General features: G+C 45.0%; 1 protein-coding gene across 1 annotated transcript; it reads right to left on the reverse strand.

Annotated features, from left to right (window-relative positions):
- Nucleotides 1-12,654: 12,654 nt before the first annotated feature.
- On the reverse strand, nt 12,655-26,099 carry LOC140120431 (uncharacterized). Its single transcript, XM_072139482.1, has 8 exons — nt 25,967-26,099; nt 20,681-20,794; nt 19,727-19,871; nt 18,085-18,198; nt 16,450-16,594; nt 15,702-15,850; nt 14,838-14,977; nt 12,655-14,211 (listed from the first exon to the last, which is right to left on the reverse strand). Exons 2-8 carry the CDS (start codon nt 20,784-20,786, stop codon nt 14,090-14,092), a joined length of 921 nt encoding a protein of 306 aa, XP_071995583.1. The 5' UTR covers nt 20,787-20,794; nt 25,967-26,099; the 3' UTR covers nt 12,655-14,089.
- Between the last annotated feature and the right edge of the window lie 1,449 nt (nt 26,100-27,548).

Consider the following 27,548-nt stretch of genomic DNA (forward strand, 5'->3'; position numbering starts at 1 on the left):
TCTACGCCTAGAGGAGAGACGATTTTACCATCACCATAGACAAAGGTTCTTTACTGTAAGAGCAGTGAGACTGTGGAACTCTCTGCCGCAGGAGGTTGTTATGGCGGACTCTATGTACATGTTCAAGAGAGGCCTGGATGACTTTCTGGAGAGAAAAAATATCACGGGTTATGGGGATAAAACATTTATTTAATTCTTAAAGGTTGAACTTGATGGACTTGCGTCTCCTTCCAGCCTTATATACTATGATGCTATGATACAATATGAGGAGGATGTAGTACAGGAGGCCACAATATGAGGAGGATGGAGGAGAGGAAGCCACAATATGAGGAGGATGGAGGACAGGAAGATGCAATATGAGGAGGATGTAGTACAGGAGGCCATAATATGAAGAGGATGGAGGAGAGGAAGCCACAATATGAGGAGGATGGAGGACAGTAAGACGCAATATGAGGAGGATGTAGTACAGGAGGCCATAATATGAGGAGGATGTAGTACAGGAGGCCATAATATGAGGAGGATGTAGTACAGGATGCCATAATATGAGGAGGATGGAGGAAAAGAAGCCACAATATGAGGAGGATGGAGGACAGGAGACCACAATATGAGGGGTATGTAGGTAGTGGGGGGCACAATATGAGGAGGATGGAGGAAAAGAAGCCACAATATGAGGAGGATGTTGGACAGGAGACCACAATATGACAGGGGAAAGGGGGGTATGAATACACAAAGCTCTGGCATTATAAGTTTGGAGAGGTAAAAGTGGGGGACCAAGTGTAAAGGAAGGTTAAAAATAAAGAGGGGGCGTTATATGTTGCTGAGTTACATAAGGTGGTATTATATTGGTCCATGAGGAGTTGGCCACAGGAAGGGTGTATTATTCTATGTGGGGGCCATTAAGGCCATTATACTAATCTCGCAGGTGGGACAATGGGCGTGGTTTGGGGAAAAGGTGGAGGGAATTTTAGTCCCTTTTTCTCTAGCCCAAAAGTTGGGAGGTATGGGAAACAATGTGTAACATGTGTTGCATGGCTCTGAATTCAGTTTGCATTAGCAGCTCTGCACCGTTGTGCTTGGATTGTGCTTCAAAATATTAATGCAGCCTTAATTTTAACCTGACAAAAGATTATACGTCTTTGATTCTGTAAATTTATCCAGAGGCGGCGCCAGTACTGGGCATACCTGGGCAAGTGCCCGGGCTCAGAGCTGCTGGGGGGGCCCAAATTAAGCTGTACATAAGGAATCTATGGGGATGAGGGGGGCTGTATCTAATGAATCCATATGGGGAGAGGAGGCTTTATATAAAATAACCATGAGGGGGCTGTTTTGTATAAAAAACTAGGGAATATTTTAGGGAACAGGAGACTGTTTTCGTTTCTGATTTTTAATGCCACCATATGAGTACACTGCAAAGGGGCCCACTGAGGCTCTGTCACCCTGCATTTATCAATACTTGCATAAAGAATCCCTTTATTTGTTAGTTTCTGTAATTGTGTCTGAATATTCACTTAACTACAGGCAACAATATTAACCCCGAGCAGTAGGAGTAATTACAATCTGTGCTGACTAATCTATTACACTGGATAATGAATCAGGCAGCCATGTGAAATGTTTGTTATCCCACCGCCTCGCCCCCAAGCAGCCTACGTTAACCCCGTACTGTTCTGATCTAGCACATGTCCCACCGCCATATGTCACTGCTACACGTAGAGCGTCTGGAAACAACCATATGCAACATCCTCCAATATTACCTTGTACTGAGAACAGCAAGACGAAAACAGCGATGACAGGAACAAAACAGGGACAAATCAGGAATAATATTTTGACTTTATGGTTTTCATTTTTTTTGTTAACTGACAGGAACATGTAAGAAGCGATAAATGAAGAAGATTTGAGAAAAACACACTCCCTACAAGTACAATATACTGCTAGATATGAAATATAAATATCAACATATTAAAACAACCACAATGGAAATTGAGGTATTTTTCATTTCGGGGGAAAAGTCCCGAGAGGGTAGAAGTTGATTTAAAAAAAAAGTTAAAAACATACTAATGTATCTGCACGCCCCTTCACATGATATGGGAGTGGTTATGATGTAGGGGGCCGTCAGGACACAGGACATCACGGGGAGTCCTGCTGCTCGAGGGTCATGTGACCCGCAGCTCCTGGCAGTGAATGCCAAAGTTTACCAGGGTAAGTGTAATATGGGTGACCCTAATTGGATCTTATACTTACCCTTTTAAAGGTTTCCTATAAGTGGCCAACCCCTTTAAGTTAAGTGATTACGCCACATAGATTGTATATTTGATGGCTGAGCCGAAGCCCCTTGAATATATTTTTACAACTAATAAAAGAATAATTAAATAATCCTTAAATCTAGTAACTTTTTAAACTTTCATATTGCTGCTAAAAGAAATCTAAAAAAAAAAAATTTCTATAACCAATTCCTTAGGGTATCAGCACATGTTGAAGGGAACCGGTCATCAGGAGCTCATTTTCTGGCTCCCCCATAGAGAATAGTGTACACATTGCCAAAGTGTTTTTATAATAAAACTGGCTTTTTCCGATGAAAAGATTTAGATTTAAAGGAAACCTACCACTTCCGATAGGGCTTCTAAGCAGCAAATGGCGTGCACCGGGTGATCTGGTTCCTGCGCTCATCTTCGTTATGTTCTTAAACGGTTTTAAAGCATTTAAACACTTTATTAATCTTTATATCCGAAATAGCTTCCCCGCACTGTGGTCCGCGCTCGGCGCACCATGCTCGCGACCGTGCGTGTGCCTGAATAGGAAGTGGCCACGCATATGCTGTGCAGAGAGATAGGTAAACTTTCATCTAACTTTTCAAATCTGAAGCATTATACAGTAGCGTTAAAGATAAGAATTTCATCTTTCAGATCACAGCAGGCTTGTGGTTCTTTGAGCTACAGAACTGGAGATACAGGCAAAGATAAAGGCAAGAACAGGATCTTTGAGCTGAAAGCACGATCAAACAGGCTTTTTACTGCCAGCTGCCCTGGGGTCCTTCAGAGGACCTCAGGGCTGCCACGGAAGCGGACACTTCTGTGCCCTGCGCAATGGATGCCGTCCTGCCGAGTTAGTAGCCGGTACTGATCCATAGACGCCGCGGTCACCATGTCTATGTCGTTAATAAGCTGTTAGTGTGGGAGCCCGGCTGTCACACACAGCAGAGCTCCCGTAATGATGGGAAGGGCTTAGATTCTGAGCCCGGGCGATCTCTGAGACATACATGTTATTGCATTAAAGGGTCGAGGTCACGCTCCCCTGCAGCCTCTAAACTTCACTTATCGCAACACATGACTCCATGACTCTTCTTAACTCACATCACATTGGAGGAGATTTTTTTTTTTTTTTTTAAAGGTAACCATAGGTAAGATGTCACATAAAAGGAAATTCTAGAAGAAACATTTCATACCCTACCTGAGGGGTTGGTTGTAAAAGGGGTATGCTTCTATGAAGAGGTGAGTAGATGCCTGGATGGAGGAGCAGCTGTGGATATTGGGGCAGATTTATCAAGCTGTCAGAAAATTCTCAGTTGCCCATGGTAATTAATCACAGCTCCCTTTTAAAATATTCATGAGCACTGGTAAAATGAAAGCTGAGCTGTAATTGGTTGGCATGGGCAACTACAAACATTCACAGCTTGAGAGATCTGCCCCATTGTGTTCTTGGATTTTCCAAAGGCATGCACATAGACGCCTCATAGACGCCTGATGGGTAAAGTAAGGTCTATTGGTTTGGCAGGAATCATTTGCAATTGGATTGGGCTCTGTGCTTGGCCCACTACTATGTAATATATTTGTTAATGATAGAGATAGGAATTAATGACGCGGTGTCTATTTTTGCAGATGACACCTGGAGCTGGAGAGGGTACAACGTAGAGCCACAAAAATGATAAGGGTTATGGAGGGTCTCAGTTATGAGGAAAGATTAAAACAACTAGATTTATTTAGTCTGGAAAGGAGATGACTACGAGGGGACATGATTAATTTTTATAAATATATGAATGGTCCATACAAAAAAAATATGGTGGAAAGTTGTCTTTTGATTTGATCTGGAACGAGGGGGCACTGCCTCTGTCTGGAGAAAACAAGGTTTAATCACCAGAGGCAACAGGGCCATTTTACTATGAGAACTGCCAATCTGTGGAATAGCCTGCCTCAGGCGCTGGTCACAGTAGGGACAGCAGAGAGCTCCAAGAAGGGTCTAGATTAGAGATGAGCGAGCACTAAAATGCTCGGGTACTCGTTATTCGAGACAAACTTTTCCCGATGCTCGAGTGCTCGTCTCGAATAACGAGCCCCATTGAAGTCAATGGGAGACTCGAGCATTTTTCAAGGGGACCAAGGGTCTGCACAGGGAAGCTTGGCCAAACACCTGGGAACCTCAGAAAAGGATGGAAACACCACGGAAATGGACAGGAAACAGCAGGGGCAGCATGCATGGATGCCTTTGAGGCTGCTTAATCGCACCATTATGCCGAAATTATGGGCAACAGCATGGCCATGACAGAGTGACCGAATGAGGCTAGATAGCCTCTAAAACATCCAATAATTGACCCTGACACTATAGGGGACGGCATGCAGAGGCAGCGGCAGCAGCGGCAGGCTAGAGAGTGGCATGGTGACATACCCTAAATGGACTCAGGTTTCACCAAAGGAGGTGAAATGATTTCCTATGTGAACAAAAGGTTGACGGTATATTTAGTAGATAACACAGCATGGTGGCGACATAGTGACCAAGTTCCACAACGTATCTGGTGAAACACCCGAAAAATGAGCCTGACACAGCTCTTTTGATAAGGGGACGACATGTGGAGGCAGCCATGGAGACGACTTCCATGATTAAGAGCGACAGTATGGGGCATTCATATTGCGCTGCTATGATTGCAACTTCAGGTCTCCAGCATGGCGGCGACAGATGGGCCGAGTTCCACTATGTATCTGGTGAAACACCTGGAAATTCTGCCTGACACAGCTCGTTTGATAAGGGGACGATGTATGGAGGCAGTGAACTAGTAGTAGATTAAAGGTGCTGCACTAACTATGTTAGTTGGATCTTGAGATGGAGCTGGCGCTCCGCTGCCAGGCGAGCTTTCGCCAATCCAAGCCCCTGTCTCTAGGCTACTCCCCAAACAGCACTTCTAAGAACCTTTTGTATAAGATCAAGTGTAGTAGCGTTCTTATAAGTTTAGGATATGGCGGGTGAGGGGAATGTAAACAGATGCGCAAGAAGCGCTGAAATAATATCGGTAAATGATAAAAGTTTGCCAGTATATTTTGTGGATTACACAGCAGGGTGGCGACAAAGTTAACAAGTTTGAAGTGGAAGCCATGAAAACAACCCAAAATTCTGCCTGACACAGTTCGTTTGATAAGGAGACCATGTATGGAGGCAGCTATATGGATGACTTTTGGAGGCAGCTATGGCGATGACGTGTGGAGGTAGCAATGGAGACAACGTGTGGAGCCAGCTAAAAAGACGACATGTGGAGGCTGCTATGGAGACAATTTAATTTGGATAGTGCCTGTATGTGGCAGTCCAAAAAAGTTTTCAAACCAGAGGAGCAGGTAGGTGGTCCTACAGAAAAATTAAATAAATTGAGTGCCTGTATGTGGCAGTGCAAAAAAGTTTTCAAACCAGAGGAGCAGGTAGCTGGTCCTCCAGAAAAATTAAATAAATTGAGTGCCTGTATGTGGCAGTCCAAAAAAGTTTTCAAACCAGAGGAGCAGGTAGGTGGTCCTCCAGAAAAATTAAATAGATTGAGTGCCTGTATGTGGCACTCCCAAAAATTGCTTAAAACAGAGGACCGGGTAGGTGGCCCTCCAGAAAAATTAAATACATAGAGTACTATAGCTAGAGCCAGTTGGCCCTGGCAAAAAATAGCCAGTTTCCTATGCTTTAGTGTACAAAGAGGAGGAGAAGGAGGACAATGAGGAGGAGGAGTGCATACATTATTCAGGTTGAGCTTCTTTCACCTGGTGGAGAATGAAAATCCGGAGAAATCCAGGCTTTATTCATCTTGATAAGCGTCAGCCTGTCAGCGCTGTCAGTCGACAGGCGTGTACGCTTATCGGTGATGATGCCACCAGCTGCACTGAAAACCCGCTCGGACAACACGCTAGCGGCAGGGCAGGCAAGAACCTCCAAGGCGTACAGCGCCAGTTCGTGCCACATGTCCAGCTTTGAAACCCAGTAGTTGTAGGGAGCTGTGTGATCATTTAGGACGATGGTATGGTCAGCTACGTACTCCCTCACCATCTTTCTGTAAAGATCAGCCCTACTCTGCCGAGACTGGGGACAGGTGACAGTGTCTTGCTGGGGTGACATAAAACTGGCAAAGGCCTTGTAAAGCGTACCCCTGCTAGTGCTGGAAAAGCTGCCTGCTCGCCTACTCTCCCTCGCTACTTGTCCCGCAGAAGTACGCCCTCTGCCGCTAGTGCTGTCAGAAGGGAAATACTGTTTCAGCTTGTGCACCAGGGCCTGCTGGTATTCATGCATTCTCACACTCCTTTCCTCTCCAGGGATGAGAGTGGAAAGATTTTGCTTGTACCGTGGGTCCAGGAGAGTGAATACCCAGTAATCGGAGCTGGAATAAATTCTTTGAACGCGAGGGTCACAGGATAGGCAGCCTAGCATGAAATCTGAGTCCCAACGCGCAAGAATTCACTCCCCTCACTGGCCTGACTGCCCATTTCCTCCTCCTCCAACTCCTCCAACTCCTCTTCTTCTGCCCTTACACGCTGAACAGTGAAGGACTGAACAATGGTCCCCTCTTCTGTCTCGCCAACATTCTCCTCCTCTTCCTCCTCATCCTCCTCCACCTCCACCTCCTCCGATATGCGCTGAGAAACAGACCTAAGGGTGCTTTGGCTATCAACAAGGGAATCTTCTTCCCCCGTCTCTTGTGACGAGCGCAAAGCTTCCGACTTCATGCTGACCAGAGAGTTTTTCAACAGGCCAAGCAGCGGGATGGTGAGGCTGATGATGGCGGCATCGCCACTGACCATCTGTGTTGACTCCTCAAAGTTACTCAGCACCTGACGGATATCAGACATCCATGTCCACTCCTCATTGTAGACTTGAGGAAGCTGACCGACCTGACTACCAGTTCTGGTGGAAGTTGACATCTGGCAGTCTACAATCGCTCTGCGCTGCTGGTAAACTCTGGATAACATGGTTAATGTTGAATTCCACCTCGTGGGCACGTCGCACAACAGTCGGTGAGCGGGCAGTTGGAGGCGGCGCTGCGCTGCCCTGAGAGTGGCAGCATCTGTGCTGGACTTCCTGAAATGCGCACAGATGCGGCGCACCTTCGTGAGCAAATCAGACAGATTGGGGTATGTCTTGAGGAAACGCTGAACTATGAGATTTAACACATGGGCCAGGCATGGCACATGTGTCAGTCTGCCGAGTTGCAGAGCCGCCACCAGGTTACGGCCGTTGTCACACACAACCATGCCTGGCTTCAGGTTCAGCGGTGCCAGCCACAGATCAGTCTGCGCCGTGATGCCCTGTAATAGCTCTTGGGCGGTGTGCCTTTTATCGCCTAGGCTCAGCAGTTTGAGCACCGCCTGCTGTCGCTTAGAGCTACCGACTGATGGCGCCATGCCCACGGATGGTAATTCGGAGGAGGAGGTGGAGGAGGGGTGGGAGGAGGAGGAGGCATAGTAGGCCTTTGAGACCTGGACCGAGGTAGGCCCCGCAATCCTCGGCGTCGGCAGTATATGACCAGCCCCAGGGTAAGACTCGGTCCCAGCCTCCACCAAGTTAACCCAATATGCCGTCAGCGACATATAGTGGCCCTGCCCGGCAGCACTCGTCCACGTGTCCGTGGTCAGATGGACCTTGTCAGAAACGGCGTTGGTCAGGGCACGGATGATGTTCTCTGACACGTGCTTGTGCAGGGCTGGGATGGCACATCGGGAAAAGTAGTGGCGGCTGGGGACCGAATACCGAGGGGCGACCGCCGTCATGCGGTTTCGAAAGGCCTCGGTCTCTACCAACCTATAGGGCAGCATCTCCAGGCTAAGCAACTTGGAGATGTGGACGTTGAGGGCTTGGGCGTGTGGGTGGGTTGCGCTATACTTCCTTTTGCGCTCCAGCGTCTGGGGTATGGAGAGCTGAACGCTGGTGGATGCTGTGGAGGATCGTGGAGGCGAAGATGGGGTTTTCGCACGGGAGGTGTTTGGGCCGTGGTCCTGGGCAGGGGGCTGACTAGCAGATGACACAGGGGAAGGAGCAGTGGTGTGCCCGGCCGGAGGTGAACGGGCTTGGTGCCATTGAGTGAGGTGTTTAGCATTCATATGCCTGCACATACTGGTGGTAGTTAAGCTAGTAGTGGTGGAACCCCTGCTGATCCTGGTTTGGCAAAGGTTGCACACCACAGTCCGTCGGTCATCCGGTGTTTCTTTAAAGAACCCCCAGACTTCTGAAAATCTAGCCCTCGCCACGGGAGCTTGACTATGGGCAACATTTGGCGCTGATGCACCAGCTCTGACCCTGCCTCTCCGTCTGGCCCCACCACTGCCTCTTCCAACCTGTTCTGCTATAGGACTCGCCTCCGTCTCAGAAGCACCATGTTCACCCGGCCTATCAACCCAGCTTGGGTCTGTCACCTCATCATCCTCCGATCCCTCAGTCTGCTCCCCCCTCGGACTTCCTGCCCTGACAACAACTTCACCACTGTCTGACAACCGTGTCTCCTCATCGTCCGACACCTCTTTACACACTTCTTCCACTATGTCAATAATGTCATCATCACCCACAGACTGCGACCGGTGGAAAACGTGGGCATCGGAAAATTGCTCAGCAGCAACCGGACAAGTGGTTTGTGACTGTGGGAAGGGTCCAGAAAACAGTTCCTCAGAGTATGCCGGTACAAATGCCAAATTTTGCTGGGAGGGGGCAGACTGGGGGGAAGGAGGCTGAGGTGGAGGAGCTGGAGGAGTGCTGATTTCGGTGACGTGGGTGGACTGCGTGGAAGACTGACTGGTGGACAAATGGCTAGAAGCATTGTCCGCAATCCACGACATCACCTCTTCGCACTGTTCTGGCCTCAACAGTGCTCTACCACGAGTCCCAGTAACTTGAGACATGATGAACCTAGGGAGTGTAGCTCTGCGGCGTTCCCCTGCTCCCTCATCAGCAGGTGGTGTCTCACCCCGCCCAGGACCACGGCCTCTGACCCCTGCAGTAGTTGGACACCCACGTCCACTACCCCTAGCCCTCGGGTTAAACATTTTCAAAATTAAAGTGTAAACTTCAAATTTTTTTTTTTTGTGTTTTTTTTTTTAAACAAAACGATGCTATCCTATTGCTATGGCTAGTTTCTAACCTACACTGACAGCACACAACTGGATTTTGTGCTGTGCCAGATGACTTTGAGTTATAAGAGAAATAAACGTAAAAAATAAATAAATCAGCAGACTCTGCCTAATTCAAATCAAACCCCTAATAAATTGTCCCACTTCGGTGTTTGAGGTGGATATGTGTGTCACTAAGAGCTAAACACAAGTCTCCCTGCAAATTACTCACAATATAGTACTAGCTGCACTACTAATAGCAGCAAGCCCAGCCACAAGCAAACCAAAAAAAAAGGAAAATATAACGCTATTGTAGGCCTAAATAAGCCGTTGGGGTTCTCCTATGGCTATTTTCTAGCCCACACTGAAAGCACACTGCTTTGGCAGATTACTGAGTTCTAAAAAGAAATAAACGTAAAAAAAAATAAATCAGCAGACTCGGTGTAATTCAAATCAAACCCCTAATACATTGTCCCACTTCGGTGTTGGAGGTGGATATGTGTGTCACTAAGAGCTAAACACAAGTCTCCAGGGGCGTAACTAGGAGAGGCTGGGCCCCATAGCAGATTTCTATATTGGGCCCCCCTTACCCATAAAAAATATATACATATTTAGGCTGCATTCACATAAACGTGTGCGCGCCCGGCTATAGCATGGCAGGCACACGTCGGGCGCGATGGAGAGGAGGAAAGGTGATCGCAGCTCACCCCTCCCCTCTCCATAGAGAATAGAGCCGCATGGTCGTTCTTACGGCCATAGATAGAGCAGGCTCTATCTCTTTTGCGGCCACGGCTCGAAACAGTGAGTACTCGTGGTGCTCACCGTTCCAAGCCCAGGAGCTATAGACGCCTATGGGGAAAGTATATCCGGCAGCAAATTTGCAGCCAGATATATGTCCCTCATACGTTCTTATGAATGTATCTTTATACAGACATGTTTATACAATTACACACATTTATACACTCCTATATACATACATTTATATACTTATATACACACATAAATTTCTACACTCGTATACTGGCACCTAAATACATAAAAGTATACACTTATTCACACATATTTATGCACTCTGTTACACTGTATATATAAACTCAAAAATATATACACATCACACATACTGCATACACATTATAAACTATATATTAAACACACATACAGTATACACTGACCATATATACACATACATGCAGTATAAAAACGCCATATACACACATGATGCATATACATACAGAATATACACACATACAGCAAACACACACAGTACATACAGCATATACACACGCATACGGGAAATACACACACACATTCAGTATATAGAGAATATACATACATACCATATACACAGCATATGCAAAAACATGTGCACATATATATGCTTATATACAGTAAATATGTGCATCTATAAATACAGTAGATACATATGTACACACATACACAGTATATACATATATACACAGTACATACACAGTATATACATATATACACAGTACATACACAGTATATACATATATACACAGTAGATGCATATGTACACAATATACACATATATACACAGTACATACATATATACACAGTAGATGCATATATACACAGTATATACATATATACACAGTATATACATATATACACAGTACATACACAGTATACACATATATACACAATATATACAGATATACACATATATACAGTAGATGCATATATACACATATGCACAGTATATACATATATACACAGTATATACACAGTAGATGCATATATACACAGTATATACACATATACATAGTATATAGACAGCATATACACATATACATAATATATACATATATACACATAGATAAATACATATGTATATAGTATATACTTACCTTTTCAGATGTTTTGGGTCTGTATGGGTGAACACCCGGCCGTGGCTTCAGGCGGGTGTTCTGGCGGGTAGGTGGGTGATCGCATGGGTACTTGTTCGTCCGGGGGGTTCGTCCGGGGGCTTGATTGGACGGGGGGGGGGGGGACACACACACTCTGGGGGAGTCGGGTGGGTGCCTGTTCTGCATTGCGGGGGGCCTTTGCTTGTTTGGCGTGGGGGGGGGGGTGTCGAGTGGGCGCTTGTTCGTCCGCGCGTGCGGGGGGCGGGGTTGTTCGGGTAGGTGCTTGTACATCCACCGGGGCGGGGGATCTGGTTAGTGGGGCAGTTACTTGTTTGGCCGCAGGATAGGTTTTGTAGAGTGGGGAGGAGGGACATCTGTCCGCTCTGTCAGCGGCCGGCTGTGCCAGCATGCAGGTGGATAGCCGGGCGGTCACCTGTGCAGGGGGGCGGACGGTGTCCTGTGCATGGGGCTGACGGCTCACGGAGGGGGAGGGTTTAGGAATGGACACAGAGGTAGGGGCCCGGGGGCACGATCCGGCAGGCACGGACACTGCAGGGACACACGGAGTCCGTGCATCCCGGGCCCCTTAACCTCACAGGCCCTGTAGCAACCACTACGGCTGCTACGGCGGTTGTTACGCCACTGCAAGTCTCCCTGCAAATTCCTCACAATATGGTTCTAGCTGCACTACTAATGCCAGCAAGCCCAGCCACAAGCAAACCAAAAAAAAGTAAAATAAAACGTTATTGTAGCCCTAAGAAGGACTGTTGGGTTCTTGTAGAATCACTCCTGCCTAACAGTAATCTACTAGCACCCGAACGCTTTCCCTGACCAGCAGCAGCTCTCTCCCTAGCGGCATCCAGACACAGAATGATCCGAGCAGCGCGGCCAGCGGCTAGTCTATCCCAGGGTCACCTGATCTGGCCAGCCAACCACTGCTATTGACGTGTAAGGGTACCACGTCATGCTGGGTGGAGTGCAGAGTCTCCTGGCTTGTGATTGGCTCTGTTTCTGGCCGCCAAAAAGCAAAACGACGGGAGATGCCATTTTCTCGAGCTGGCGAAATACTCGCCCGAGCAACGAGCAGTTTCAAGTACGCTAATGCTCGAACGAGCATCAAGCTAGGACGAGTATGTTCGCTCATCTCTAGTCTAGATGCATTTTTACACCTAAATAACATAAGGTTATGTTATATAGAATGGTTTCCCCCAAATCCCTTCTCATGCAATCCCTTCCCCTCCTTGGTTGAACATGTGTCTTTTTTCAACAATCTAAACTGTGAGGCTTGTTTTAGGTTAAATATTTCAATCAAATAAAATATGGTCTCGAAAGCTTCTATGGGAATTCGCTCCTACTAGCCAATAAACCAAAATGACACAGGGAAATAATGAAAATAATTTATTTACAAAATATTAACATTAGTTTATGACATTATTTATATTTTTACAAAAAAAGTTTACTGTAAACAAAGGAAATACAAATCCTATGAGATATATTTGTTAATGATGTCATCTTTAAAGGTACAAATATGATGGAACTATAAGAGAACTTACAATAGTAAGATGTAAATTCTAAATATTAGCATTTTTTTTATTCCTTCATCCTTTTGTTTGGTCAGGTCTACACTTTTAGATGTTTACACGCTTGAGGGCACATTATATAACCAAGATCTCCAATTGATATGTCAGCAAGAACATCATCTGGACCACACCCTTAGGCTAATTGTCCATGGTTTGTTGTTTGCGGCCCAGCAGTCATCGGTGTGTGTGCACTGCTCATGCCGGAGGACAATAAGACAAGACTTCACGATCCACAAACTTGGATAAGAATAGGCCTGCTCTGTATGGGCCACGGAAACAACTGTTCTGTGCATGAGCCCAAAGAAGAGTCCAAAGACATGGAAATGTAGGGGAAGAGGGCAATTCCCTTCATGGCAGGTATCCCTTGAAAGTTAAAAATGGGAACTAGTAAGCTCCGAGTCTGGCCATAGTCTTACTATTACAGGCAGTACCCGGGTTACATACAACACAGGTTCCATAGGTTTGTTCCCAAGTTGAATTTGTATGCAAGTCGAAACTGTATATTTTATAATTGTAGTTCCAGACAAAATTTTTTTTTTTTCTCCAGTGACAATTGGAGTTTCCAAATTTTGTGCTGTAATGGGACCAAGAATTATCAATAAAGCTTCATTACAGACAACTTACAGCTGATCATTGCAGTCTGGGGCTATAGTAAAGCATCCAGAGAGCTTCACCAGATGTCACAGTGGGAAGAGTAGTCCGTTTGTAAGTCAGGTGTCTTTAAGTAGGGGACTGCCTGTATTGGTATCCCTAGGGCCTTCTGCAATATTGGACCGCAAACAATGTCCTGTGGTCCATTGTTTGTGCCCCATGTGTCTTTGGTGTGTGAGGTCCACTGAGTGAGTTTAGTATTCCACTCCAACATGATAAATTCCATAGTGAAGCTTAGGCCACATAACAAAAAAAAAAAAACACATGTAACGTAAGTGCAATAAATCTTCTGTACAATAACCTTCATTTAAAGGATCCCAGATGTTTAAAAAAAAAAAAAAATACAAAAAAAAAAATAATGGTAAGAGTCTATGGGTTACACTTTCCTTCTGAGGAATTATGGAAGACACAAAAATGCAAAAAGGGAAACATTTCCAGGGACTTTGAATAGAAAAACTGCTCCTCAAGGTAGATGGTCACAGTTATTATATATATATTTTTTTTTACTCATGGTCACAGTTATCTTTTTTTTTTTAATAAATTTTTCTTTACAGTACTTTATAGTAGTAGTGCTTGACAGAGGAGCATCGCCCCATGTCTGTTCTGTAACAGATATTCTCTGTTTGGCACCATGGATGGGATTTGGCGCAATATATTCCTCTTACGCCAAGGGAAATGACGTCTTGCTTGTCGATCTTGAATAAAACGGCTGCTTAAAGTGTCTCCATATAACTAAAAGAACACGTACCACGAAGAGAGCGCAGGCCACTGCCAGCAACACCGCTGTGAGAGGAGAAGAGAGAGCTGGTGAGTCGAAAGGGTCAAGAAGAAACGGGGTACAACCAGCCTATCCATATTACTGGTCTATCACGCTCTCTACCCACTGGCTTCCCGAAATATATATTTAGCATCAATTAAATACACTGTAGTGAATATTTTTGTAAGTCTGTGTAACTTTTAAATTATGTCCAACTAAAAGTTTGGGAATTAAACAGGACTAGCGGTGGGATTTAGAAGAGGATTTCTAGTGTAGGTGGGATCGGTGTGGGTCTGGTCTAATGGGTTAACCCATCCCTGTTAAAGGGAGTAGATGTCTCCATCAACTGGATTGTGGCCATTCTTAGTCACTGCATCGGTGTTCAGTTTCGTTGACCCGCCAAATCAGTTAAGATTTTTTGGATCGGGCGTTTTACACTACATTCTCATCAGTGATGTGACCTCCACCAAATGCAATAATTCTAACTTTTCATCTATCATCTTCTGTCCATGCAATACTCAGGACACATGGACAGAGCTGTTAATGTTGTCTTCCAGAGTGAGCTATTCTAAGGGACATCATTGAATCAGGAGGTGCTTGGACCGATGAGTAAGTGTCCCTGGTTTATTAAGACGCAAAACGGAATACCTACCGATATAGATATTATTTCCATCAGGGGCAGCCTCATTGAAATGTTTATCCAGTGCTCCGGATAAGGCCACAATGACCACAGGGTACACAGTCAGTGTATATCGGACATACTTGTCAAATAAAAAGTTTTCCAAAATGAACCTGGAGGGAAAAAAACAGAATTGACATTAGAATATTCTTCACATTCATCTTTTCAAATAAGAATATTGTTACTATAATATTATATTATTACCATATTATAATAATGATGATGTAATACAGAGTATTATGAGAACAATAGCATGAGGCACTCAAATTCCCTACTATTAAAAAAACAATAGAAAAGGGTATATTCACACGAACGTGAACTGTGTACTTATGCTAGACATTATTTCAGGGGCTTCCACACGTCCTCATTTCCTTCTATGGGTTCATGCACACAGCTGTATATTCCATGGCTCCGGGCAAGAGCCAATAGCCTGAGCCGCAAATAATATGGTAAGTTCCATTTCTGCCAGAGTTTGCGGCTTGGGCAGTATTACTCTATTGTTATTGGGGTGTAAGCAGCGGCGTAACTACAGTGATAGCAGCCATAGCAGCTGCTATGGGGCCCGCAGTGTCCGGCTTGAATGAATGGAGGATGTACACCATTATATACACATTATGCTGCATATTGTAAAGGATAAGATGTATATAACATATGTGATGTATTTATGCTGCATATCTGTGTGTATACTGTATGTGTGTATACTGTATGTGTGTGGCACTGCATGTGTGCATATTTGTGATGTGTATATGCTCTATATGTGTGCATAAGTGAAGAATTGTATGGTTATGTATATCGGTATATAATCATTGTTCTTTTAGGAATATAGTAATAACCTACCATAAAAGCACTTCAAAAGCGAGGAGTGAGAGGCATACTGTAGTGGAGGTGCCATTGGGAATGTTCCCGTTATATGTCAAAGCCACAGCAAAGTTTAGTAGACTTGCTATTGTGGTCCACGTGGCATAGACAGCTATTCCATTTTGAGCCTGGAAATCACATACATGTTAATTACAAGTCTATGCAATAATTGTATCACAGTAATTAGTAGAATTTAGCAGAAGGAGACTTTAGGGTATCCTACACCAGTAGATGACATATCATTGGAGTCACTTTTTTATTCTTGCATTGATTTTAATTTTTTTTTTTTAAGCTGTCTCTGTGTACTTTTAGAGTATGGGTCATTACAATTGTGGTACTAGACATGTCATTTTTCTTAGGGTTGGTTCTGCTTCTTTACTAGTCAACAAACCATTCCAAGCCCCACACACACACACCTATCTATTGGCTCCCTGATAGAAGCAGACTGTTCCTGTAATCCGTCTGGTGGATCAATCCATGTGTGATTGAGAGAGTGTTCAAAATGACCTCTATCAACAGCTACCCAATCTGTTTGGCCAACTTAATTTTAGTTCGGCCATACCGGTTGCGGTCGGATACGTAAGGAAGTGTACTAATGAAAGTATTAAATATAGTTTGTTGTGCATTGTATAAAGTTAGCATGGTATCTACAGTGCATGTATGCAGAACATGTGGCTTATCTTATTAATTAAATTAACTAAAAAAAAGATTTTTTTATACAACTTACAAAGATTCGAATGAGCCACAGGTCGACTCGCCTTTGCTTGAAAAGCCAATCTCCATGAAGGTACAGAGCTCGATAGGAAATGAAGAGCACTATGTGGTTGGTCAGAGCAATGGAACCCAGAAATACCAAGGCAGGAATCAAAAATCTATATATATAAAAAAAAAAAAAAGGGACAAAAAAAAAATTTAAGTAAATATATCAAGAAAATAAAGTATACATTTATTTGTAAAAATTGGGTACACTTTTAACAATAAAAGGGATTTTCTAAGTGCATCCTGCAGAATTTAATTTTTCTGTATGACATTTATCCTCTATTACGAAGTCTTATTCGGAGAGGACCTGGCACTCAACTAGAATGGGGAAGAACATGACTGACTTTAAAGGGGTTATCCGAGGGTATAGAAAAAAATAAAAATAAAAAATTGGTATACGGCGGGTTAAAAAGAAACAAACAGGTACTTCCTCCAGATGCCCTCACCTTCCCACCCACCTGTCCCTATTCCCAGTGCTGTATCATGGAGGACGGGTGGGCGTGACTGGCCAGAAACTGGGTGCAGAGCGGCTCTGTGCCCAAATTGGTTTCCCTGCAGCACGGACCATAGAGATTGCAGTGCTGGAGGGTGGGAGTGCACTAGGAGGTAAGTACATGTTTATTTTTTTTTTATTTCACCCCTTCCTGGCCACCAATGTTTTTTTTTTATACCCTCGGATAACCCCTTTAAGGCCCATAGTGAAAACATGTGAAGCTGTAGTCCTACAGTGAGACAGAAAATTCATTGGGGGTCATTTACTAAGGGCCCGATTTGCGTTTTCCCGACGTGTTACCCGAATATTTCCGATTTGCACCGATTTCCCCTGAATTGCCCCGGGATTTTGGCGCATCGGCGCTGGCATGCACGTGCCGGAAATCGGGGGGCGTGGCCAAACGAAAACCCGACGGAGTCGGAAAAAAACGCATTTAAAACAAATGTGTCGCAGAGCTTGCACTTACCTTCACTCAGCCCGGCTCGGTGTATTCCAGTGCGTTCCGATGCTCTTCAGCGCAGCAGCACCACCTGGTGGACGTCGTAGGAACTGCCTTAATAAATCCCGGCCGGACCCGAATCCAGCGCAGAGAACGCACCGCTGTATCGCGAATGGACCGGGTAAGTAAATCTGCCCCTATGTCCCTTTCTGCGCCTTATTTATAAAGTGTCTGTGCCACAATATTGGTTCTTTTCCAACACACACAACCTTTTTTTGGGAACACATTTTGGGCGCTGCCTGTGAATCTGACAATTTTCACGCACTTCTCGTTTTCTGGCACAATTTCTGACGCACACTTATAGCTGCAAAAAATGGGTCCATGGAGTTCTATTTCACCTTCGTGAATATGGGGGTAAGGTTAAACCATTCTCTTCTGTGCACCAATTCATTAATCCCTTGAGCCACAATTTTGCATCCCTGTGCAAAATATAGCACAACAGAAAAGAAACAGACCCAACACCACGAATGATGAACGCCAACGAGTATCACATAGGATTATGATGTAATGAGTTTAGGTCTGGGCAGGGTTCACTCCTGATAATCTCCCAATAAGGGTGTGTTCACACATGTTAAAAAATGAAATTCAAATAATATTTTGCTGTAACTTACTCTCTGTCCCATAAAAAGAGCCATCCGATATTAAGAATATTGTTCAAAATCCACACAACGTAGAAGGGGATAGGGAAAACATCTGGTTTCAAATACATCCAACCCAGCTCGCTCCTGCCAAAAAACATGTAAGAGAATAAGTGATTTAAGATATCAAAGAAAAAAGAAAAATTCGGTTTATATTTTTTCCTTGTGCAGGGTCTTAACTAGGAGAAGCAGGGCCCCATAGCAGCGCATGAAGCCTCTGCAGCCTCCTACCCCCTCAGAAAATATACATATTTGTATATTCACACATTTATATACAGTACATTTGTACACTTAAACGGATCTGTCCTAGTAGCTGCTGAGCACATGAGGGGAGGAACATCGCAGGAGTGAGAGACTGTTCTTCTTGTGCTGCTGTCCCCTCCCTCTCCCCCGACATTTCTTTTCTGAGCTGCGGATTCAAGCTGTGCAGTGTGGAAGATGTACGCTGTTCTATACAGATTATGCTGCACAATGTGCAGCATAATAAGTATATAATGGTGTATATTCTCCATTCTTTAGCGTTTCAGATCAGATTCTGGTGCCCCCTGACACTACGGGCCCCATAGCATCTGCTAAGGCTGATACCGCTTTAGTTACACCCTTGTCCTTGTGTTTACATTGTCACCCTCCTTCCCGCCAACATTTTAATATGTTAATTGGACCTCCCTTGGAAATTGACCACAGTATGTGTATCAAAAAATATAAATGTGGATATGCAGATTTCATAAATGCAGATTTCTTATCATTGAATTTAACAATTCCGGCCCGGAGCCATGGGGGCTATGCCCGCCAGTATGGGTACTGGGGGGCAACCGGGTCTTGGTCCCTGCCGGCGCTGTGCTGCAGCGGGGGTGGGCGCCATGCGATGCTGCACAAAATAGCGTAGGGACCCACCATAAAGAGGTCACCGTGAAGTGGTTGGTGGGCTTATACAATTTGATCAAAATGTAACTAAGAACCTCGAGTTCGTTATATAATGTAGCCTAGCGGCATTAGATCATTGTGTGATGTGTGGATGTGCGGTCCAGTTCTTTTTCTCTCCCCATGTTGGTTTAGTACACTCTATCCCTTCATTTATTTTGTTTTTCCTGGTACCAGCACTCCGCCCCATTCGACCCAGGTGTTTTTAAATTAGCAGGAGACTGCATTTAGGGGCCGCCTACTTCCTCTCAGCTAGTGTCTGAGACTACATGGAACGGTGAGTAGTTAACACCTGTTCACACTTGGTGAGCCTTTTCTCCTGTTCACATGGTGCGGTGTTGCATGGCGTCTGCCGCTTCTGTGGTGCGGTGCTGGTGGGGGCCTGGGCCCGGAGCCATGGGGGCTATGCCCGCCAGTATGGGTACTGGGGGGCAACCGGGTCTTGGTCCCTGCCGGCGCTGTGCTGCAGCGGGGGTGGGCGCCATGCGATGCTGCACAAAATAGCGTAGGGACCCACCATAAAGAGGTCACCGTGAAGTGGTTGGTGGGCTTATACAATTTGATCAAAATGTAACTAAGAACCTCGAGTTCGTTATATAATGTAGCCTAGCGGCATTAGATCATTGTGTGATGTGTGGATGTGCGGTCCAGTTCTTTTTCTCTCCCCATGTTGATTGAATTTAACAAATCTTACCTTCTGCAAATCCCAGCAAGGACATAACCGAGCCACAGAAACTGCCAGGCAAAGATTACGTTCCAGATCATGAATGTCCATCCCGATGGTGTGAAATTAGTGTTGAATTTATCAGAGAGATTTCCCACTCTCTGCAGGAAAACATCTGTAGGTACAAACAACATGTCCATCAAGGTAAAATCCACTTTTGTCCCCATTGTGCTTTAGTTAAAGGGATTTTACAAGCTGGATGACCAGCAGACCAGGGCCGAAGTCAGAAACCCAGACCTTGATTTAGCTTCCTCTAAGCCAATCAGAGGGCAGAACAAGAAGGAAAATACACAGTCCATCATATAGCAGTCATGCAGTCACTGAAACTCAGGGTTACTGGAGCAATCAGGGCCTGTTAGGTTGCGTCGATCAACTTTTTCCATGTCATAAAATGAACCATGTAGCGTTTTTTTTTTAACTGGTTTCTTTTTTGATGGCACAATGTCAACCTTTGAGAGAATAGATCCAGGCACCAGCACTGGGCAAACCCGGGCAAGTGCAAGGGCCCAGAGCTACTAAGGGGGCCCGAATAAGGTTATGCATAATGAATCCATGGGAGGGGGCTTTATCTAATTAATCCATAGGAAGTGAGGTGGGCTTTATATAAGATAACCATGAGGGGGCTGTTTGGTATGATAAACTAGGGAATATTTTAAAGAATACAAGACTGTTTTATTGTCTGAATTTTTACTTCCGCAAAGGGACCCACTGAGGCTCAGTCACCCATGGGCCTACTGACACCTGGAGCCAACCCTAACTGGATCCCATAGGAATCCAGATATCAATTTCCCTCTGGCATTTGTTGCCCACAAAATGTCCCGATTTAAAACCAAATACAAAGCGATTTCTGTTTGCCAGTACCAGGAAGTGAGATCCCGTATAATGGACAGGGATGATCTATTTCTTTTGATCACATTCTTTTACCTTTCATTAATCCTGAGCCGGCTCCTGCGTTAAACGCCACCATCACAATGTACACAGCGAGAGTGAGGAATATCAGGATTATCTTAAAAATGTTGTGTTCGTACATTTTTAAACCTAGTAAAGAGCAGAGATAAGGTTAGGGATGTTTACATGGTTTATTGATCAGACAAATCAATGAATGTCCACAGGATTATCTTATCTCATTCACTTGCTGCTGACATGAGATAACGGATATGTATGGCCATTCGGGTCAGCTGGAGGGACAGGCCATTTCTCTGGTGAGGATGTATAAGCGGCTGCCAGACATCTCTGTTGCCACTTATCTTGTGGAATTATACTTTCTGTCACCATGATGGTTTACCAATAATTACACCGGGCGATCTGCTAGCGTCACATAACTTTGTTCTGTCCAATCACAGTTGCAGAAACTCAACTCCATGGAAAAGTATAGTATGGCATAGTGACTGGAGCAGTTCTGAATGGATCTTGCAGAATATGTCATAAATACATGATCCCGCGGATGTGGGTCCCACGTCTGTCACCTGCACCTATTCCGAGAATGGAGTTCCACTTACCCCTTCCTATGGCAGGGGCTAAGGGCGATGCCACACGTGGCGTTTTGAAGGCGTTTTTGGCCCGTTTTAAGCAGTCCGTCAAAAAACGTATGTGTAAAAAAGCACATGCGTTTTTGAAAAAGCATGCGTTTTTGACAGGTTTTGATCCGTTTTTGATCTTAATTCAAATTTCATAATTCATAATTCATTCATTCATAATTTTTTACAGACTGCTTCAAAACGCCATGTGTGGCATCACACTAAGAGTATGTTCAGTTTTTCAGATGAAGCCCAAAGCAGGTGTGCACCATAATTGTGGAAAACATATCATTTGGAGAAGCGGCTGGTCCTATTTTTCACTCCACTCCTGGTTTGGACATCAAAAACTGTATCTGAAAAAACCTAACATGTGAATGCACCCCAAATCCAGAGATCGTTGTGTATGTGTAGATGTACTCAAATCACATCTAAGTCTAAAAGGCACTAGCGTTGCGTTCATAGCCTATGGGGGTTGGACCTTGGCTCTATTGCATAGGTGCCTCCAGGGAAATGCATCCGATCATCAACCAGACACCGGTGTCTTGTATATTGTTTAAATGCAAGACACTCGTGTGCAACTAGTATTAGGCCGGCGCCACACAGGGCGCTTTGTCTGCGCTTGCAAACGCAGACAAAGTCGCGCCCACCGGGGCGGGCCTCGGCTCGATCGCATCGGCGTTTCTATGGAAACGCCTGCGATCGGGAACAAGCCGCCGGTGTTTTGCGTTAATCTAACGCCGATGCGATCGGGCCGAGGCCCGCCCCGGTGGGCGCGACTTTGTCTGCGTTTGCAAGCGCAGACAAAGATCCCTGTGTGGCGCCGGCCTTAGGGCGCTGTCCCACGTTGCGTTTGCAAGCGCAGACGGAGACAAAACCGCACCCACTGGGGCGGTCCGATCGCGTTGCCGTTTCTATGGAAACGCAACGTGGGACAGCGCCCATAGGGTGCGTTCACGCGTTCAGTTTTTCAGATGCAGTTTTTGATGTCCAAACCAGGAGTGGAGTGAAAAAAAGGAGGAGGAGGAGCAGCATCTCTAAGGGCGCTGTCCCACGTTGCGGTTTGGTCAGCGCTTGCAAACGCAACCTAAACCGCACCCACCGGGGCAGACCGCGGCTTGATTGCATCTGCGTTTCTATGGAAATGCCTGCGATCGGTAATGAGCCGCCGGCGTTTTGCATTAAAGTAACGCAAAACACCAGCGGCTCGTTCTGAGGGTGATGTCACACATGGCGTTTTTAGGCCATTTTTGTCAGTTTTTAATGGGGCAAATTTGGAAAACTGGACAAAAAGGCATGCACTTTTGTATGTAAACGGTCCAAGAACGCACCGTGTGACAGCACCTGATCTTGTACATTTCTAATGAAAACTTCAATACGTGTGGATAACAGCACCCTGCACAACACTCAGTACAAAAGCAGTAATTGCAGGGCAGCAGCTGGAGTCTCTATTTTTAGCAGGATCAAGTGCAGGTAAAGATCAGCAATTAGTGGTAACTGAAGGGGACTGTACACACAGCACTGACAACCCAGCAAACCAGCACCGTCCAATGCTGCACCCTGTACACACACCACCCATGGTCAAGAGGGGAGAGGTTTTTGAAAGAAATTGGTTATGTTTTTCAACATCCGGACAACCGCCTTAACCCATTAAGGACGGAGGGTTTTTCGGCTAATTTCTCGCTCTCCAACTTCAAAAATCCATAACTTTTTCACTTTTACGTGTACAGACCTGTGTGAGGGCTTATTTTGTGCTTAACAAATTTTACTTTCCCGTAATGTTATTTATTTTAACATGCCGTGTACTGCGAAGCTGGAAAAAAATTCCAAATGTGGAAAAATTGAAAAAAAACGTCACGTTCTTGTGGGCTCAGTTTTTACGACTTTCACTCTTCGCTCCAAATAACACACCTACTTTATTCTTTTGTTCGGTGCGATCGCGGTGATACCAAATTTATATAGGTTTTATTGCGTTTTAATACATTTTCAAAAATTAAACGAATGTGTACAAAAAAAGAAAAAATTTTTTTTGCCATCTTCTGACGCTAATAACTTTTTCATACTTTGGCGCACGGAGCGGTGTGATGTGTCATTTTTTGCGAAATGAGGCGACGTTTTCATTGCTACCATTTTGAGGTCTGTGCGACATTTTGATAATTTTTTTATTTCATTTTTTATGTTATGTAAAAAGGTGTAAAAGTCGCATTTCGGACAATTGGGCGCCATTTCCCGCCTCGGAGGTCACTGCCGGCCGTAACTGTTTTTATATTTTGATAGATCGGGCATTTTGAGACGCGGCGATACCTAATATGTCTGTGATTTTTACTGTTTGTTATGTTTTATATCCGTTCTAGGGAAAGGGGGGTGATTTGAACTTTTAATATTTTATTAATTTTTTTTATTTTTTAAACTTTTTTTTCTTTTTTTTTTTCACTATTTTTTAGACCATCTAGGGCAGTGGTGGCGAACCTATGGCACGGGTGCCACAGGTGGCACTCGGAGCCATTTCTGTGGGCACTCAGACCATCACCCCAGGACACAGTTCTCCAAACAGGACAAAATCCACTAAATCCACCTGCAGTCCCAGGCAACTTTAGAGATGCTGCTCTCAGCTCTCTTTTAAAGCGACACTTCATTGGCTGTTTGAAACTGCAGGAAATGTGAGAAGGTGTGGACAAAACTGCAATATCTTTGGAGGTCATCCACCCACCATTCTTTCTCTACAGAGAGACCCTGGAGAGAAGCTACAACGAGAGTCTGAATTTGCCCCCTTCTTTTTACTGTATTGGTGACCTCAGGGGGTTGATATGATTGAAAGATTCCCGTTAAATACGTGGATTTTGGCTGTAGTTTGGGCACTCGGTCTCCAATAGGTTCGCCATCGCTGATCTAGGGTACATTAACCCTAGATTGTCAGATCGCTCCTACCATATACTGCAATACTACAGTATTGCAATATATGGCATTTTTGCAGGTCATACATTACAATGAGCCACTGGCTCATTGTAACGAACCTGCATAAACTATGTAGCCTCGTGTCAAAAGAAGACCCGAGGCTACTATGGTAACCGATCGCCGCCCCCCGATGACGTTCGGGGGCGTGGCGATCGGAAAAAAGATGGCGGCGCCCGCGCGCCGCCGTCTTTTAAACGCCGCCGGCAAAGTCGGTTACCGCGGACCGCGGTTATTAGCGGTGGGGGTTTTGTGCAAAATGTAAAAAACCCCACCTCTGTATGAAGAGGACTCAGCCCGTGAGCCCTCTTCATACATCCCTTATACCTCTGCGCCGTAGAGCTACGGCGCAGAGCGTTAAGGGGTTAACAAGTAATTACTATTGTTTGTATAATGAAAAGTTATACAAATTTCCAATATTCTTTCTGTATCAATTCCTCACGGTTTTCTAGATCTCTGCTTGCTGTCCTGCTGTAGAAAGTTTCTATGATTACTTCCAGCGGACAGAAATCTGACCATGGTCACAGGTGCACGACTCATTATATCACAGAGAGTAATCGGGCACCTGTGTGACCATGGTTAGATTTCTGTCCGCTGGAAGTAATCATAGAAGCTTTCTATAGAATGACAGCAAGCAGAGATCTAGAAAACTGTGATGAATTGATACAGAAACTATATTGAAAAATTGTATTGCTTTTCATCATACAGCCAATAACATCAATGTGCTGAAGTGGAAATACCCCTTTAAGTGATAGTTTCCTTTTTGTATCTCCTCCTAATTTTTCCATCAAAAAACCTGGAGGACACTTTCACACGTTGCGTTTTGGTTGCGTTTGAAATGCATTACAACAGGTGATGAGAGGTGGTTTGCCTAATTACTTTTGTTAACACTATGTTAACGCATGCGTTAAAAAACCACATGCGCTAACATGTTGTTAATGCATGTGTTAACATCACATTTACTATGCATTTTGTAAACAGAAATGTTAACAGTAATGTAATTAGGCAAATCACCTCTCATCACCTGTTGTAATGCATTTCAAACGCAACCAAAACGCAACGTGTGACAGCGTCCTCCAGGTTTTTTGATGGACCAAAAACACCACATGTGGTATCGCCCTAAACCAAGCCCAATGTACTATGCAGATACAATGGCTATTTAATGTATCATCTAATGCAACAAATAGATGCAGTATGTTACCAAAAGAAAAAAAAAGACAAACTTCAACAAACTTTTCTTTTGTCGCCTACTAGAAAGTCAAACGGCAGTGCAGGTCCTGTGCACCGAGCACTTACATCATACACAACACACGTAACACATCTGTGACAATGGTACAAAGGGTTAAAGAAGAATCCTCTTGCATAGGTCTTGTATACACCCTAGCACAGTGATGGCAAACCTTTTAGAGACCGAGTGCCCAAACTACAACAAAGACCCGCTTATTTATCGCTAAGTGCCAACACAGAAATTCTATTAGTGATTTATACTCCCTTCTCTGTCACAGTTTTCATTGATACCAGCACCTGAGGACACCAATAAAGCAGAAAATAGTCCCAGGTCCAGCTGTCACTTTAAAATAGCTCTGTGCACAGCAAGTCCTGGGCTGTCTGGGACTGCAGGAAGATACCTGGAGTCATCTCTGATGATGGCCTGAGTGCCCACAGAAAGGGCTCTGAGTGCCACCTCTGGCACCAGTGCCATAGGTTAGCCATCACTGCCCTAGCACATGAGCCCCATACTCACTGTTCTTCTGCCTCGTCTCTACTCCACAACGTGCAGAATACCGGAGCTGACGAGGGAATTTATACAACACACAACTTATACAATAGCAGGAAAAGCTGCCGGGGCCAATAACAAGGGAGGACGGAGAAAGGGAGTCCCGGTCCTGGCCTGTGATTGGGCACAAGTGATGAATGGAGAGGCTTATGCAACTCTCAATGGGACGTGTTATACAACAGCAGTAGTAACGTGCAGCTCCATGAGCCTACTACTCCCTGTATTATACACACACAGCACGTACCACACCAGATACTGGGGCCTCATTGCACTTCTTTATCTTACAGTCTATGAGGATGAGGGGGTGACACAAGAGCGTACAGTCTATGTGGATGAGGGGGTGACACAAGAGCTTACAGTCTATGAGGATGAGGGGGTGACACAAGAGCTTACAGTCTATGAGGATGAGGGGGTGACACAAGAGCTTACAGTCTATGAGGATGAGAGGGTGACACAAGAGTTTATAGTCTATGAGGATGAGGGGGTGACACAAGAGATTACAGTCTATGAGGATGAGGGGGTGACACAAGAGCTTGCAGTCTATGAGGATGAGAGGGTGACACAAGAGCTTACAGTCTATGAGGATGAAGGGGGTGACACAAGAGCTTACAGTCTATGAGGATGAGGGGGTGACACAAGAGCTTACAGTCTATGAGGATGAGGGGGTGACACAAGAGCTTACAGTCTATGAGGATGAGAGGGTGACACAAGAGTTTATAGTCTATGAGGATGAGGGGGTGACACAAGAAATTACAGTCTATGAGGATGAGGGGGTGACACAAGAGCTTACAGTCTATGAGGATGAGAGGGTGACACAAGAGCTTACAGTCTATGAGGATGAGGGGGTGACACAAGAGCTTACAGTCTATGAGGATGAGGGGTGACACAGGAGCTTACAGTCTATGAGGATAAAGGGGGAGACACAAGAGCTTGCAGTCTATGAGGATGAGGGGGTGACACAAGAGCTTACAGTCTATGAGGATGAGGGGGTGACACAAGAGCTTACAGTCTATGAGGATGTGACATAAGAGCTTACAGTCTATGAGGATAAGGTGGTGACACAAGAGCTTACAGTCTATGAGGATGAGGGGTTGACACAAGAGCTTACAGTCTATGAGGATGAGGGGGTGACACAAGAGCTTACAGTCTATGAGGATGAGGGGTTGACACGAGCTTACAGTCTATGAGGATGAGGGTGTTACATAAGAGCTTACAGTCTATGAGGATGAGGGGGTGACACAAGAGCTTACAGTCTATGAGGATGAGGGGTGACACAAGAGCTTACAGTCTTTGAGGATGACGGGTGACACAAGAGCTTACAGTCTATGAGGATGAAGGGGTTGACACAAGAGCTTACAGTCTTTGAGGATGCAGGGCTGACACAAGAGCTCACAGTCCATGAGGATGAGGTGGTGACACAAGAGCTTACAGTCTATGAGGATGAGAGGGTGACACAAGAGTTTATAGTCTATGAGGATGAGGGGGTGACACAAGAGATTACAGTCTATGAGGATGAGGGGGTGACACAAGAGCTTGCAGTCTATGAGGA

This window comes from Engystomops pustulosus, chromosome 3, assembly GCF_040894005.1.
Source record: "Engystomops pustulosus chromosome 3, aEngPut4.maternal, whole genome shotgun sequence".
Taxonomy (NCBI): domain Eukaryota; kingdom Metazoa; phylum Chordata; class Amphibia; order Anura; family Leptodactylidae; genus Engystomops; species Engystomops pustulosus.